Source organism: Vigna unguiculata, chromosome 10 (genome assembly GCF_004118075.2).
Source record: "Vigna unguiculata cultivar IT97K-499-35 chromosome 10, ASM411807v1, whole genome shotgun sequence".
Lineage (NCBI taxonomy): Eukaryota > Viridiplantae > Streptophyta > Magnoliopsida > Fabales > Fabaceae > Vigna > Vigna unguiculata.
The window spans coordinates 34,623,198-34,635,792 of NC_040288.1; the positions used below are offsets into that span (position 1 = coordinate 34,623,198).

The window sequence follows — 12,595 nt, forward strand, 5'->3', positions numbered from 1 at the left end:
GACCTTAAAAGTGTGTTTCCAGCATCAATAGCCAAAAATCTTCTGAAACTTGAAAATCTAAAGGTGGAAGACTGTGAGAGATTGATGACTGTTGTTGCAGAGGATAATACAGATCTAAGCGGAACAAATCAAGAGCTCCCATGTACCCCTATTAGGTTATTGCTACTATGGGGTTTGCCTAGACTCAAGTATTTTTAATACTGCTCGCTGCAAGGCGACACTATTGCACCTCTAGAATCACATACCGATAATCAAGTTTATATTGAAAAGGTATCTGCTACTCTTTTACCATTTCCTCTTCCGTTGCAAATTAATATGGAATCATTAATTTATTTAGGGGTGATGGATTGGATTTTTAATGATCCAATCCATATTTATTTTGGATCTAAATAATTGGATTAGATTTTCGATCCAAATCTATTTTTTCAAAAAAAAATATATTGAATTTTTTAAAAATCCAGATCCAAATATTTAGATCAAGTTTAAATCCAGATCTAAGATCAAGTTTAAATCCAGATCTAAATATTTGGATCAAGTTCAAAATCCAAAATCCATATTTCATAAAATAAATTCAAATTAAATTTTTTAAAACTTGTGTCCATAGAGCTGACACCATAGAATTTAGCAGATTTTTTGTCGGGGCGAACGAGGCCAAATTTCAGCATGGGACTTGGATGACTTTTGAACGAATTTCGATCGGGGCCGACGTGACCAAATTTGGGCCAAGGTCGACTTGACAAAATTTCAGTCGAGATCGACTTGACTGGATTCGACTGAATTTTGGTCAAGGTCGATTTTGCCTAATACGACCAAATTTTGGCCAAACCGACTTGGCCAAATATGGCCACATTTGGGCCAGGGCCTGATCAGTCAAATTTCGGTCAGGGTTGACTCCATTAAATTCATCGATCAGGACCGACTTGACTGAATATGATCAATTTTCGATCACAACCGCCTAAGTTGAATATAGTCAAATTTCGTTCGGGACTTACTCGACCAAATACGACTAAATTTGGGCTAGTGCCGACTCGACCAAATTTTGGTCATGACCAACTCGACTGAATTTGGCCAAATTTAGGTCAGGACCGACTCGCCTAAATATGACCAAATTTCGGTCGCGATCGACTCTGCCCAATACGACCAAATTCAAGTTAGGACCAACTCAGTCAAATTTTGGTTCAGCCCAACACGACCGAATTTTGACCAGAGCCGACTCGACTGAATTCGGTCGAATTTCGGTCGTGGCCGACTCAGTTGAATACGACCAAATTTCGATCGTGACCGACTCATTTGAATACGGCCAAATTTCATCCTAGGCCGTCTTAGGCGAATACGACCAAATTTAGGTCAGGGCCGACTCGGCCAAATCTCAATCGGGGCCAACTCGATTGAATTCGACCGAATTTTGACTGGAGCCAACTAGGCTAAATATAGCCAAATTTTGGTCGCGGTTGTCTCGGCCGAATACGATCAAATTTTTTCTAGGTCGACTCAGCCCAATGCAATCAAATTTGGGTTGGGCTGAACTCAACCGAATACTTCCAAATTTTGTCCAGGACCAGTTGGACCAAATTTTGATCGGGACCAACTGGACAGAATTTGGCCTAATTCAGCCAAATTTTGTATAGGGTCACGCCAACTCAATCAAATACGATTAAATTTGGGTTAGTCCGTCTCAACCTTTAGCCTAACCTAACCAAAAATATAAACTGAAAATTTGGATTGGTTATTTTGGATTATCCATTTTGAAAATCTAGATTTATAGTATGAATATACCATCTATAAAATATATAAAATGTAGATTAGATTGATATCCAGATCCAATAAAATGGATTGGATTTTTAATAAAATGAATATTAAATGGATTGGATCATAGCAAAAATGGATTGGATCATGAAAATTAGATATTTTGTTCATCCTTAGTTTAACTTTTCAGATCATACTCTGCTTCCTTACGCTCATTTAAGAGTTCAATAAATATAAATTATTGTTGTTATGCTCATAATTTTTATTTTTAGGTGTTAAATAAACTTTAATTATTACTTTTACCCTCATATTTTTATTCTTTCACTTTTATATGTATTTAATCTCTTTTTATTAATACATTTTTTTAAAAGATTATAATTTAAATTTGTTAGTACAAATTTATGGATACATTAACAATCTTCTAAAATTTTTAATGAAATTGTAAGGTTTAAAGTTTATGAATATAAATTTCAAGGTTTAGTGTTTACGGACGTCTCACGTCGCACGTCGCACGTCGCACGTCACACGTCTCACGTCTCTCACGTCTCAGGTCTCTAACGTCTCACGTCTCTAACGTCTCACGTCTCAGGTCTCTAACGTCTCACGTCTCTCACGTCTCAGGTCTCTAACGTCTCACGTCTCTCACGTCTCACGTCCCACGTCCCACGTCCCACGTCCCACGTCCCACGTCCCACGTCTCTCACGTCCCACGTCCCACGTCTCACGTCCCACGTCCCACGTCTCACGTCTCACGTCTCACATTCCACGTCCCACGTTCCATGTCCCACGTCTCAAGTCTCAAGTCTCACGTCTCAAGTCTCACGTCTCACGTCTCATGTCTCACGTCTCATATCTCACGTCTCACGTCTCACATCTCTCGTCTCACATCTCACGTTTCACGTCGCACGTCCCACGTCGCACGTCCCACGTCTCATGTCCCACATCTCACGTCCTATGTCCCATGTCCCATGTCTCACATCTCACGTCTCACGTCTCTCGTCTCACGTCACATGTTCCACGTCTCACGTCCCACGTCCTATGTCTCACGTCCTACGTCCCACGTCTCACGTCTCACGTCGGACGTCGCACGTCCCACGTATCACGCCCACGTCTCACCTTCCACGTTCCACGTAGCACGTCTCACGTCCCAAGTCGCACGTCTCACATTATTGCATTGAAATACTTGATTCTTTCATAAAATAATGGTGCTTTGGTTTACTGGTTGCAGTATAGCTAAAGTTCTTCTTTGTTGTTTATCCTTCTTTAGATAATAGTTTATTATTGATCAAAAAAAGAAAGAGAAAGGACATTATTTTACCGGAAATAGGAAAGCTAACCTTATGCAAGAACAATAATTTGAAGTTTTTGCAAATGTCTGCTATCATTACATAGATGATTTTAGAAATGTGTTTAGTTGTTGGCAGACAATATTTTTTTATTGGTTTTCTGTTCTGACATTCAATGCGAAGAGATTATTCACAAAATTCTAATCAAGGATGGGCAAAAAATCCATTTTTTATAATCCAATCTATTTTTTCTATGATCTCCATTTAATATCTATTTTATTAAAAATTCAATCCATTTAAAATCCTTTTTATTGGATATGGATATCAATATGATATATATTTTATATATTTTATGAACTGGATATTCATTCTCTAAATCTAGATTTTCAAAATGGATAATCCAAAATATCCAATCTAAATTTTCAGTTTATATTTTTGGTTAGGTTAGGCTAAAAGTTGAGACCGACTAGTCCAGATTTAGTCGTATTTGATTGAGTTGGCGTGACCCTATACAAAATTTGGCCGAATTCTGTCAAGTCAGTCTCGATCGAAATTTGGCCTAGCTAGTCCTGGACAAAATTTGGAAGTATTCGGTTGAATTCACCCCGACCCAAATTTGACGGCATTGGGCTGAGTCAACCTAGACATAATTTGACCGTATTCGACCGAGACAACTGCGACCAAAATTTGGTTGTATTCAGCCTAGTTGGCTCCAGTCAAAATTGGGTCAAATTCAATCGAGTTGGCCCCGATTGAGATTTGGCCGAGTCGGCCCTGACCCAAATTTGGTCGTATTTGGTTAAGACGGCCTAGGATGAAATTTGGTCGTATTCAAATGAGTCGGTCACGATCAAAATTTGGTCGTATTCAACTAAATCGGCCACGACCGGAATTCGGCCGAATTCGGTTGAGTTGGCTCCGGTCAAAATTCGGTTGTGTTAGCCTCGACCAAAATTTGACCGAGTTGGTCCTGGCCTGAATTTGGTCGTATTCGGCAGAGTCGATCGTGACCGAAATTTGGTCATATTTAGGTGAGTCGGTTCTAACCAAAATTTGGCCAAATTCAGTCGAGTTGGTCATACCAAAATTTCGTCAAGTCGGCACTTGCCCAAATTTAGCCGTATTCGGTCGACTAAGTCCCGAACGAAATTTGACTAATCAGGCCCTAACCCAAAAGTGGCCATATTTGGTCAAGTCGGCTCTGGCCAAAATTTTGTCGTGTGAGGCAAAATTGGCCCTGGCCAAAATTCAGTCGAATCCAGTCAAGTCAATCTCGCCTGAAATTTTGTCGAGTCGACCTTAGCCCAAATTTGGTCACGTCGTCCCTAACCGAAATTCATTTGAAAGTCATCCAAGTTCATCCCATGTTGAAATTTGGCCTCGTTGGCCTCGACAAAAAATCTGTCAAATTCTATGGTGTCAGCCTATTGAAAATCTAATCCACATCCATTTTGGATCCAAATAATGGATGTGGATCCAAATTTGTGTCTATAGGGCTGACACCAAAGAATTTGACAGATTTGGCCGAATACTTCCAAATTTTGTCCATGACCAACTGGGTCAAATCTCGATCGGGACCGACTTGACAGAATTTGGCCTAATTCGGCCAAGTTTTGTATAGGGTCACGCAAACTCAATCAAATACGACTAAATTTGGGCTAGTCTGTCTCAACCTTTAGCCTAACCTAACAAAAAATATAAAGTGAAAATTTGGATTGGATATTTTGGATTATCCATTTTGAAAATTTAGATTTCGAGAATGAATATTCAATTCATAAAATATATAAAATGTAAGTTAGATTGATATCCAGATCCAATAAAATGAATTTTAAATAGATTGGATTTTTAATAAAATGGATATTAAATGGATTGGATCATATAAAATATAGGTTAGATTGATATCCTCATAGAAAAAATGGATTGGATCATAAAAATTGGATTTTTTGCCCACCCTTAAATTTATTTACTTGTTTTTCTTTGCTCAATATGAATAATACCACCAAATACTCAAGAAACTAAAATATGAAAATTTCACTTATGAGTGCTCTATATCTTTGTTGTCTATTTCCATTTGCTTTATATCATTGTTGTCCGAATATACAGGATTGGTAGCTTATTAGAAGAGTAACCGTTGGCTTAATTAGTTTTTAAAGGAGTGTATTAGATCATTTCTGAGAGTCTATTTACTGATGGGGAACTTTCAATAATTGAATCGTTAAAACTTTTGTTGGAAAGGTTTTTAAGGCAAACTTTTTGTAAATGATATAGTATGTCTTGAAATTATCATAAACAAATTACTATGAAAAAGAAACTATTTTTGGCTAACTCTTGTGGAAAGAATGATTTATGAGAGTTTATTGGACCTTAGATTTTTGCAAATTTATTGTACGTTATGTATAAAATGTTATATCTATCTTGGTGAGAGATTACAATTATATACATACATTCTTCGTAATATTTTTGGTTTATAGAGATCATAAGATGTATCTAATTTGTGTTTTGTTTGATTTTTGGGGCTTAAGTTCAATAATCATAAAAAAACAATCAAAATTCTCTTACCATCGGGATAAAAAGTGAAAACTTTCAATATCATCTATATCTATGGTGGTTTTGGAAACAACATATAAAACATTTTTAATTGGCATAAAAATGTTTTCCTACACTAATATCATAATATCAATTAAATTATTTTTGTTTATGAAAAGTAAAAATTACAATAAAAAATATTATATTATCCATTATTTAATGTAAAAGAATTACACATTTTATTTTCTCCGATGTTAAATATCACAAAAGAAATTATAATTATATAAATATAAATATAAAAAAAATCATTATATAACAATTGGACTAAATATGTGTCCTAGAAAATAAGTTGCGAAACAAAGGACAAAATAAACTAATATGTTTTTAAAATTAATTAATAAATGAATTGAAAATGAGTATTATGATGAGCACGAGGTGAATGAATATGTACATACTAGTCCTTTTCCATAACCAATTTAAAATATCATGTATTATCCATTCTCATGTTGATATCCATATATGTCGAGATTTCCTGTAAAAATTGAGACGAAATAATACTATGAAAACGTGTTCATTTGTTATCCTTACATGATTAGTCATATTTTCTAGTTCTCATGAAAAAAAAAACGACTCTAATTAGTGTATAGTAATTGTAATTATTGACTAAACAAAACTAAAATAATTATAGGTAATTTAGTAAACACAAATCTAAAGTGATACTTTAAAACGAATCCTGTAAAAAAAAAATCAAAAGTATCGTATAGTTTTTTTACTAGAGAAGAATCGTATAGTCGTATAGGTTTGAAAATGTATTTTTCTTCATGTTGTGATTAATGTTTTATGTATTTTAACCAATTCAAATTTCATCTCCCTAAATAGATTTCTTTTATCAAATCTCTCAGAATAGCTCTATAATCAAAATGCGGTTTTTAGTTTTCTTATTTAATTAAGATTTAAATATTTTAATCAACATGAATATAATAGATAACTAAAAAACATTATTAAAATATATTTTATCCACTGAAAGTTACAAACACTTTTTTTAATATAGATGCTCTACTGTAGAAGAACACTTTTCTCAATAATGTAGAAGAATCACTGAGTTGACCTAGCGATAGATGAATTTGGATAAGATGCATGGTTCATGAATGATTTAAATCTGAGTGTGAACATTGTAAAATAAACTATATCATTGTAGAACTATATAAGTTTATAACATGAATATAATTATATAAAGTTATATTGAAGTCATCGACGAGTTTGGTTACATTGCTTTTGGATGGGTCATGCACTGACAGCCATTTCATAGAATAAATTAAAAGTTTAATCATTAATTGATTATTAGTAGGTGGAAGTTGACCTTGTGTAACAATATTTTAAAATGGCTTCCGAGGTTTTTCTAACCAGTCATCTTAAATAAATTCCATACAAGATGGAGATAAATCTAAGTAATGGTTTAAGTAAGAGCAACTTGTTTTATTATAAGCTAAAAGTCATTATCTAAGTTGCATCATGTTTAAATTTTCAACTTTCCAATTGCATAAGCACATATAATAATGTATAGCAATTGCAGCAATAGTTACAAAGTCAAATTCGGTTAGCTTTTAAATGACCCTGGAACGTGAACACCACACGCAAAATAAATAATTAAATACTTACAGATGTCTGCATTTGTATATTTTCAAAGAAGTAACTAGATTATATTCAGATTCTTCTATCACAGGTTTTGTCACCTTTCACTGTGGAAATATTAGTTGTTGGAACTTATTTGCTGAGTTATCTCAATGCTTTTAAGTGATTGCAGGAGGAATGATAAAGTATTATTACTATCCCTTCCAGGTTTTTTTCTGGGCATATCTGTTTAAAAAATTACTGATTTTGGGTAAATTTTAAGAAAAAATTCGAAATAAGGCAAGTCGTGGAGTCTCACACAATTTACAAAAAAAAAAAAAGAAATCGTGTCTTCCAGACAATTTTCTTGAGTAAATTGGCCAAGTCCGAAGTTGTAAGGGTCCAACACGACATTCAAGCTGAAATCGTGTGATTTCGTATGATTTTGGTTGTAATCGATTAAAAGGTGTGTTATTCATCTGAATTTTTGTAATCGATTATAAAGATCATATAAGCTACAATCAGACATTTTTGGACGTTTGTAAGTAATAGCAACTGCGATTAATGTTTTATAAATGATAATAGGAATAATTGATTAGATTAAATTATTATGTAATGTATATTTTATTGTTATTAATTATGTATAAAATGTATATAAATTATTTGATATTGATTGATTTATTTATTTTAAGCGATAAATATAAGAAATTTACGTATACTTATTTTGTTTGTTAACATATACTTATTTTAGTTGCATTTTCCATGTTAAAATTCGATTTAACTGAAATTCGAAAAAGTTTGTCCAAATTGAACTGAAATGGTTTGGACTGAAATTCTAATACATATTTTAAAAATTTTAATTTAAATATCTTTGATAAAAATGGATTGTGGATTTTAAATTTAATTTAAATATTTAGATTAGATTTTAAAAATATCAAAATTAGTTTCAGAGAAAAATAGATTTAGATTCAAAATTTGACCAATTGTTCAGATGTAAATGAATTTGAATTAAATTTTAAAAATCCAATCTATAAACACCTATAATCTGGACAGAAAATAATTAATGAAATAATTACATTTTGTACATTTTCAAAAGAAGTAACTGCAGGAAGAAGGATACTGTAGTATTTTTTTCCTTTCTGAGTGCTCTCTTTAAAGTTTTTTTCAGAGTCTATGGCTCTGGTTGCCTCATTGTTGTGGTCAGGTAATTTTTTCTTTTATGAACAAAGAATAAATAAATTATAGGAGAATACTTAAAGGGTATTTTAACCTTTTTATAAAAATACATAAATTGAAAGAAATAAAAAAAACGTGACAACATGATTATAAAAAAATGGATAGTCACCGAAATAAACATAAATTATTACAACAAAGGACAAATTCTTTTTACAGACCCACAAAACATTACTGGTTCAAAAAAATAGTTATAACCTGAGCAAATAAAATAAAAGGCAGTAACTATCCAAATAAAAATTAACCGCCTAACTAGCAATTTGAAGTTCTGAAGTTCCGATTTGAAGTTTAATACTTCCAATTTGAAGTTCTGATTTCTCACTGTGTTAGTCTTCTTGTCCATTTGTGGCTCTAAAAGAAACATATTAAACACGGAGCATGTTTAATTTATATTATATATATATATATATATATATATATAATATAAAAGTTTGCGCTTGAAACTTTGAGCTCGGTTTACCAGAACTTTACTCATATTTCGATATAAAATTTATAAATTCGTTAATTATAGAAGTTAATAAAAAATACTTAATTATACTTTTAGTGTATCTAGAAAGACTTCAGGAGTCGTTCTACCTATCATGTAAAAAAATAATAAAATAAGCTCAATACAAGTTTATGATAGATCCACGGGAGGTTTTTTTTGACAGATGAAAGCAACGACTCTCTCAACATTTTTTTATATTTTTTAAATATAATTTAAAAATATATTTATGTATTATATTATTTATATTAATTTAATATATATTTTTTAAATTTAAAATTTGTTTTTCTTCTTTTTGTTATTTTTAGACTGAACAATGTATATTCATTTTTAATTTCTTTTTCAAAGCAATCATTTTTTTCTTGTATAAGACTTTTATATGCTCTAGGCAGATCTTTATATTTTAAAGATGATAAAATCATGTTCTAATTGTTGGTCAAACACTTATTTATATAAATACAATTATTTTAGACGTTGAAGTTCAGTAAGAGAAAAACATTATTAAGAATCTACTTTAAGATAAGGGAAGCTAATCATTTAAAAAATATTTTTCTTAAAATATTAAGTCTTGATTTTGAGATTTAATTTGAGGTATGCATAATTTTATTTTTTTGTAAATAGGTGAAGGTTATTTATTTATATTAGAAAATTTATGATAAAGAGTAAAACAATTAATTTTTTTTCAAGTGGGAAGGCTGAAGACGAAAACGATGCTACGTCAACTCAAATTAAGAAACTTCATAAGAATCTAAACATTTAAGAAAATGAAAAACAACCCTTTAAAATGAATTTGAAAATGATTTAGAATATGATCCAAAGAATATTCTCAAGAACAGGTTGAGAAATGAGACGGATACTGAAACTTTAGCAAATATTTGCATCAGTTTTAATTCTGATTTAATTTTTGAAGATTTATTTGAAAATGGTAAAAGAATACTCTAACTACAAATAATTTTTAATTTTTTTAATATAATATTATTGATAATAAATTTTATGTTACACTTTCATATATATTATTGTCATATTTTTTGAATTTTATTGTTATTGTCATATGTATTTGTTTTTAATAAATGATGAGAAAAATATAAAAGATAATTTATATACGAAAAATATAATTTTGCTCCCTAAAATTCCTGTTTCCGCCCCTGGATAGATCTAAGTACGATGACATGTTTTTTTATGACGCAAAATTCGTTCTCTCAGCCGCCTCATTATTGGCTGGCTGTTAGAGCGTAGCATCTGGATCACTTATATGTTAATAATACTCGCCTCTTTCTCATATACTCTCAGTATTCTCTTCCAGTGTTGCTCGGTGTTACGATTTGGAACAGTGGCAAGTAAAGCCAAATCACAAGTATAAGGTCATCCAATTCCAATAACAGAGGTGTGTTTTATAGCTTATATAAATATCAATCTATCAATCTCTATATTCCCTCATTCTTTTGAGTTTTTAAGAAATTTGATTTATACAAAGTTGGATATTATGAAGTTACAAAACAATAATTTCAAGTTTTATACAGCAGCAGCAACTTGTATACGAGGGCAATACCATTCAGGAAGGGAATAAGAGAACGCAAAAAGGAGGGGAAAAAAGAAATGGAGAATGGAGTGGTTGATGGTGATTAATAAGAGGTTTCTTTTCAGTTTGTCTCCCACTCAAGGTAAGATCCTTAACACTACCCTTGATTGTCAGTTACACTTAATAATCAGTTACTCTAGGCTAGTTAACATGGATTATTAATATCTTCTTATATCATATTACTAAATGGGACTAAATTTAGGTCGATTAAATTTAGGTCAACTTCCTTATAAAAAACTATGATTAAAGTAAAATTTAAATTCATTGTCCTAAAGTAAAAGGATTTTTTAAGAAATAAATGTTTGACAATTTTTTTTATTAAGGTGATATATTTTATGTGATTTTACATTTTTTTATTTTTTTATTTCGTTATATTTTAAAATTATTTAAAAAATATTATCTTAGATTATAAGAGAAAATCAGATATAAGAGAAAATTTATCAAAATTTAAATATCAAAATATCTCCATCCTACCATTTATGAAAATTACGTTAAAAGAAAATAATCTCATGCAGCTTAGATGCATATAAATAAAATCAAAATAAAAGCGTAAGGTAATTTAATGCATCCATACTTACCTTTCTTAATGCTTAACAAAAATATTATTATTTAACATGTAATTTTTTCTTTTTTTGATAAAAATTACAAATCTTTTCATTCTCCTGTAACTTAAAAATTTATAAAAGTTTAGGGAAGTGCCACACCCTGAGCAACAATTGATTTGAGGTATCAGAAACTTTACTAAAACTATACATTTCTTTTATTTTTTTTCTTAATTAGTTAATATTTTTTAGTTTTATGCTTCAGTTATGTTATGGCGTCCAACGAAGAGGTAAAAATCCTTTTGAAATATTGGGTGGACGTTAAAAGAAATCGTGTAATTGTTGCGGAAGCAAGTGGGGACCTTGTAGATGTTCTCTTCAGTTTCCTTACCCTTCCATTGGGAACTATCATCCGCCTTTGGAACACCTCTGAACAACAAGTAGGCCATGACAACAACTCCGAACAACCTGGTTGTATCAAGAAGCTGTGCCAGAAATTTAAGGATATTTTGGGGCTTCGGTCTGAACAACAAGTAGGCCTTGGTTGCATCAAGGAGCTGTACAAAAGTGTTAATAATTTGGAGTCCGATGTTTTCAGGAACAACAACTGCCAGAAAATGTTGCATTCTCCGCGCAACCCTTTAGAGAGCTCTTGCCAGAGACTAAAAGTGAAAGTGGATGATACAAAACCCACAAAGTATTTCATGTGTCATAACTGTTTAAAAGAAGGAAGTAAATTGTTAGTGAGTTCTTTTTCTGATGTAAAGTGCGACTGCGGGTCATTGATGAGAAAAGAAATAGAAATGACAGAAGAGCCTGCTGGTGAAGATGGTGTTTTTGTTAAAGGAAATGCCATGTTCTTCATCTATGATGACTTGAGAGTGCGCCGAAGCTCACCAAGTGAATTCATCAAGCCACCCCTCAAACCTGGACACAAAGAACTCAAAAACTATAGAGAAGTGCTTCTTGACAGGGAAAAGGTAATATTTATGATGAAGCACTTGCACGAGTTTTTTTATGTTTCAATAATGATTATTTTGTTAAAAATTTTTAGATCCTCAGTTTCTTTAATTATATTGTAAAATTGTAGATGCAGGACTTTAACTTTGTGGTCGTAATTTGATAGTGTTAACTGTTATGAATTTTCTTTTTGTAGTTATAGTTTAGAGCCTTCAAATTTGTTTTTTTTTTTTTGCTTATTTCTTTCAGATACTTAACATACTGAAGCAAGCACTAACCTCCAAAACCCCTCTTAGTGATGTATTATTTAAAAAGAAATCCAAGCGATTCGTCTCTTTCTCATGAGTTATTGGCTCAAGTGTTTCCAAAGATTATTTAGAAATCAAGGTAATGGTGAGTAAATCAGAAAACAAGATTCGATTTGTTGAAGCAGATGGAGATTTTGTCGATTTTCTAGTCAGCTTCCTCACAACACCTCTTGGATCTATTCTGAACCTAAAGAATAAGAAACTGTCCTGCAGCCCCATACCACTTCTTGCATCTATTCTGAATCTTAAGAATGGCAGATTGTCCTTAGGAAGCATTCGTAACTTGTACAAAAGTGTGAAGAATCTAGATCCGTCGTGGT

At 31.9% G+C, this 12,595-nt stretch overlaps 1 protein-coding gene across 1 annotated transcript; it reads left to right on the forward strand.

Annotated features, from left to right (window-relative positions):
• The first annotated feature begins 11,279 nt into the window (after positions 1-11,279).
• LOC114165595 lies at positions 11,280-12,169 on the forward strand. The gene is made up of 2 exons (XM_028050180.1): positions 11,280-11,987; positions 12,164-12,169. Exons 1-2 carry the CDS (start codon positions 11,280-11,282, stop codon positions 12,167-12,169), a joined length of 714 nt encoding a protein of 237 aa, XP_027905981.1.
• Positions 12,170-12,595: the final 426 nt, after the last annotated feature.

Coding starts and splice junctions, on each gene's coding strand:
- LOC114165595 (XM_028050180.1), top strand. CDS start 11,280: ATGGCGTCCAACGAAGAGGTAAAAATCCTTTTGAAATATTGGGTGGAC.